Source organism: Lathyrus oleraceus, unplaced genomic scaffold (genome assembly GCF_024323335.1).
Source record: "Lathyrus oleraceus cultivar Zhongwan6 unplaced genomic scaffold, CAAS_Psat_ZW6_1.0 chrUn0067, whole genome shotgun sequence".
Lineage (NCBI taxonomy): Eukaryota > Viridiplantae > Streptophyta > Magnoliopsida > Fabales > Fabaceae > Lathyrus > Lathyrus oleraceus.
In genome coordinates this window covers 84,684-87,875 of record NW_026112458.1, presented here as the reverse complement: position 1 = coordinate 87,875, position 3,192 = coordinate 84,684, and the positions used below count along the sequence as shown (strand labels likewise).

The 3,192-nt window shown below is 27.6% G+C and overlaps 1 protein-coding gene across 1 annotated transcript; it reads left to right on the top strand.

Annotated features, from left to right (window-relative positions):
- Positions 1–1,180: 1,180 nt before the first annotated feature.
- LOC127112246 (F-box only protein 8-like) lies at positions 1,181–2,508 on the top strand. Its single transcript, XM_051046283.1, has one exon. The coding sequence runs from the start codon at positions 1,372–1,374 to the stop codon at positions 2,452–2,454; it is 1,083 nt and encodes a 360-aa protein (XP_050902240.1). The 5' UTR covers positions 1,181–1,371; the 3' UTR covers positions 2,455–2,508.
- Positions 2,509–3,192: the final 684 nt, after the last annotated feature.

The following is a 3,192-nucleotide window of genomic DNA, read 5'->3' as shown; positions in this document are numbered from 1 at the left end:
ATAAAAAATAATTTTATACCATTATTCAATGACAAGGTGCGGATCTCATCAAATTATGTTATTATTTTAAACAAAATTAAATAATTTAATAGATTAGTGATTTTTTATTGAGAGATTCTATAAAAAAAATTAATGATAACTTGTGTTCTTAAGGCAAAAGTTTATATTAAAAATTACAATTAAAAAATTAGTTTTATAAAATATATATAGACCGTGGACATCCACTAAACTCATTATCTTTTATTAAAAAATATTTGCTTTTTTTCCTTAAAAATAATTTTTATAATCAGGTTATTTGATTTGTTTTTACCAAAATTAATTTAAATATAGACTTACTATAATAGAGGTACAATGAGTTTATTTAGTTTGAATATTAATTCATTTAATTTAAATTTAAAGATAAAAAATCAGAATCAATGAATAATATTCAGTTTGATTTGCATTTTAGAATGATTTTTCACAAAATCTAAATCAAATGAAGGGTCTGTTTTAGCTTTAATTATTTTATTTTCTTTTGTATTTTCAAAAATAAATTGTATAAAATTGGTTTTCAAAATCTTATAAATTTTATTTATATTTATTTTTTCTAAATTTAAAGACTAGTTTTGATATATTATAATATAGACATACGTTATTAAAAATTAAAATATAATCGTAATTACAATTTAGACTAAAAATTGTATCTCAAAAATGATATTTATGAAAAATGATTTGAAATGACTTCAAAATTAAATAATTTTAAAAAAATATTAAAATCCAAAATAAGTTTTAGTAAAATAAGAAAATATTTAAATTAGCATTTTAAAAACTATTTGAACTTAATTTACATTTAAATCTTTTATGAATTTTTTTTAATTATTTTTCCATAAAATTTTATTTCATTATAATAATAATATTTAAAAGTTAAATTAACCGGGCTCCAAATTTTCAAAAAAAGAGTTGTTGTATTCATAGAATCATTAAACATAAAAATAATTGTATTCAAAAGCAAATTACTAAAAAAAATTGGCTTTTGAGAATTTTTTGAAAAAATAGGTCATTTGAGTAAATTTATATATATATATATATATATATATATATATATATATATATATATATATATATATATATATATATATATATATATATATATATATATATAACACAAGAAGAAAACACAAGCAACAGCGGTATCGATGAATTGAAGAAATTTCCTCTCTTTGTAAGCGGAATCAGCCGAAGCTATCACCACCGTTCAACTCGACCATGGATTATTTGCAGAAGCAATCACCGTCGTTCAACTTGACCATAGATTATTTGTAGAAGTAATCACCGCTGTTAAACTCGACCACGGATTATCAACATAAGAAATCATCACCGTTCAACTTGTTCATGGATTATCAGCAGAAGCTATCACTGCGGTTTAACAAGTGGTCTGATTCAAAGGTTAGCAGAAAGTATATTGACGATGATGTTGCCTTCCATGTTCTTTCGAAACTCCCCGTTAAATCATTGAAGCGTTTTGGTTGCGTACGCAAATCATGGTCCATTTTATTTGAAAATTCTCATTTCATCAATATGTTCCGCAACCACTTCATATCTCATAGCAATTCCGACGATCATCGTACATATCTCCTCATATTTAAACGTGATTGTGCTGATCGTTACCATCCTGAATTGAATTTGCTCGATAGTAGAATCAAATTAACTTTGCCACCTCCATTTCAAGAGGATGACTTTTATCTTAATATTTTGGGAAAAACAAGTGTTAGCGGTGTTTTTTGTATCGGGACAAAGGATGTAAGGAGAGATTCTAATAAGGTCAAATATGTATTGTGGAACCCAGCTATCGAAGAATTCGTTGTCATTCCTCCTAGCCCCGATGAGCTTGTACCAAAACACCCTCGCCTTGGCGTGTTTCATGACTTTCATGGGTTTGGTTATGACCAAGTAAGAGATGACTTTAAGGTGATTCAATATGTAACGTTTGATAGCTCAAGTTGTAATGACTATGATCCTGATTCTCCTCCACCACAAGGTATAATGTATTTCTCCTTTTTTGAGATATATAGTCTAAGAAATAATTCTTGGAAGATACTCCACATGGATGATATGGCTCAATGGTGTGTTGGTAACCCATTTAATGGGGAGGAATTGTACATGAATGGTGCATGTCATTGGTTGGTTAAGGGTAAACATGATCAAATATTTATGATGTCATTTGACATGAGTCATGAGGTGTTCTTTAGAACGCCCATTGATGAAAGATCTGATTTGGATGATGGATACTTGACGGGGTTAAATGGATCAATTGCTTGTATCACAAATCATGACAAGAATAATATTTTTCACATATCTATTCTGGGTGAACTCGGTGTGAAAGAATCATGGATCAAACTATTTATTTGTGGCCCCATGCCTTCCATTGACTGGCCCCAATTGGATTTGACGGATACATTTTCTTTAGAAAAATAGATGATGGGCTAGCCTATGTTGATTTGAGCACCCAAATAATTGAGGAGCTTGGGATTAAAGGAGAAGATTATTGTTGTTATACCAGACTTTACAAGGAAAGCCTTCTTTCGATTGGAGGATCAAGTAACTAGTTTTTTTTCTCTTTTTTTTTTCATCCGGAGGTATATTTCTATGGTTATTAGGATTTTTACCATGTATACAAAGTGATTTTTCAACTTCAGAAATTCATAATTATTATATTTTATCAATTTAACTTTAATTTGCAAATTGATTATGTCTCTATTTCATTTGTAAGAATTGTATACTCTTTTTTAATTTGCAAACTGATTATGTCTCTATTTCATTTTTAAGAGCGTGAATATGCTGAAATGCAGGTAGTGAAGACCATAACATATATACTTGAGTTTTAGGAATAAACATTGTGTAACTTTTCATGATACTGATGCATATCTCTATATGAAAACAATGTGTGTATTTTGCATGTCACTGTTTTCATCTTTAAAATCCATTACTCCTTGTGTTGATTTTACGGTATGGAAATGGGTACCAATATAACTGTCAAATGGTTATTCAACTGTTTTTAAAAGAAAAATAAGAGCTTTCAATATAGATAAATAAACACTAATTAATCGGTTGTAAAATAGATAAATAAACACTAATTAATGTCTTTCATAATAGATAAATCATTCATAGTTGCTTCCTTTTTATTTAGTATATCTATATGGAAGCAATATATAT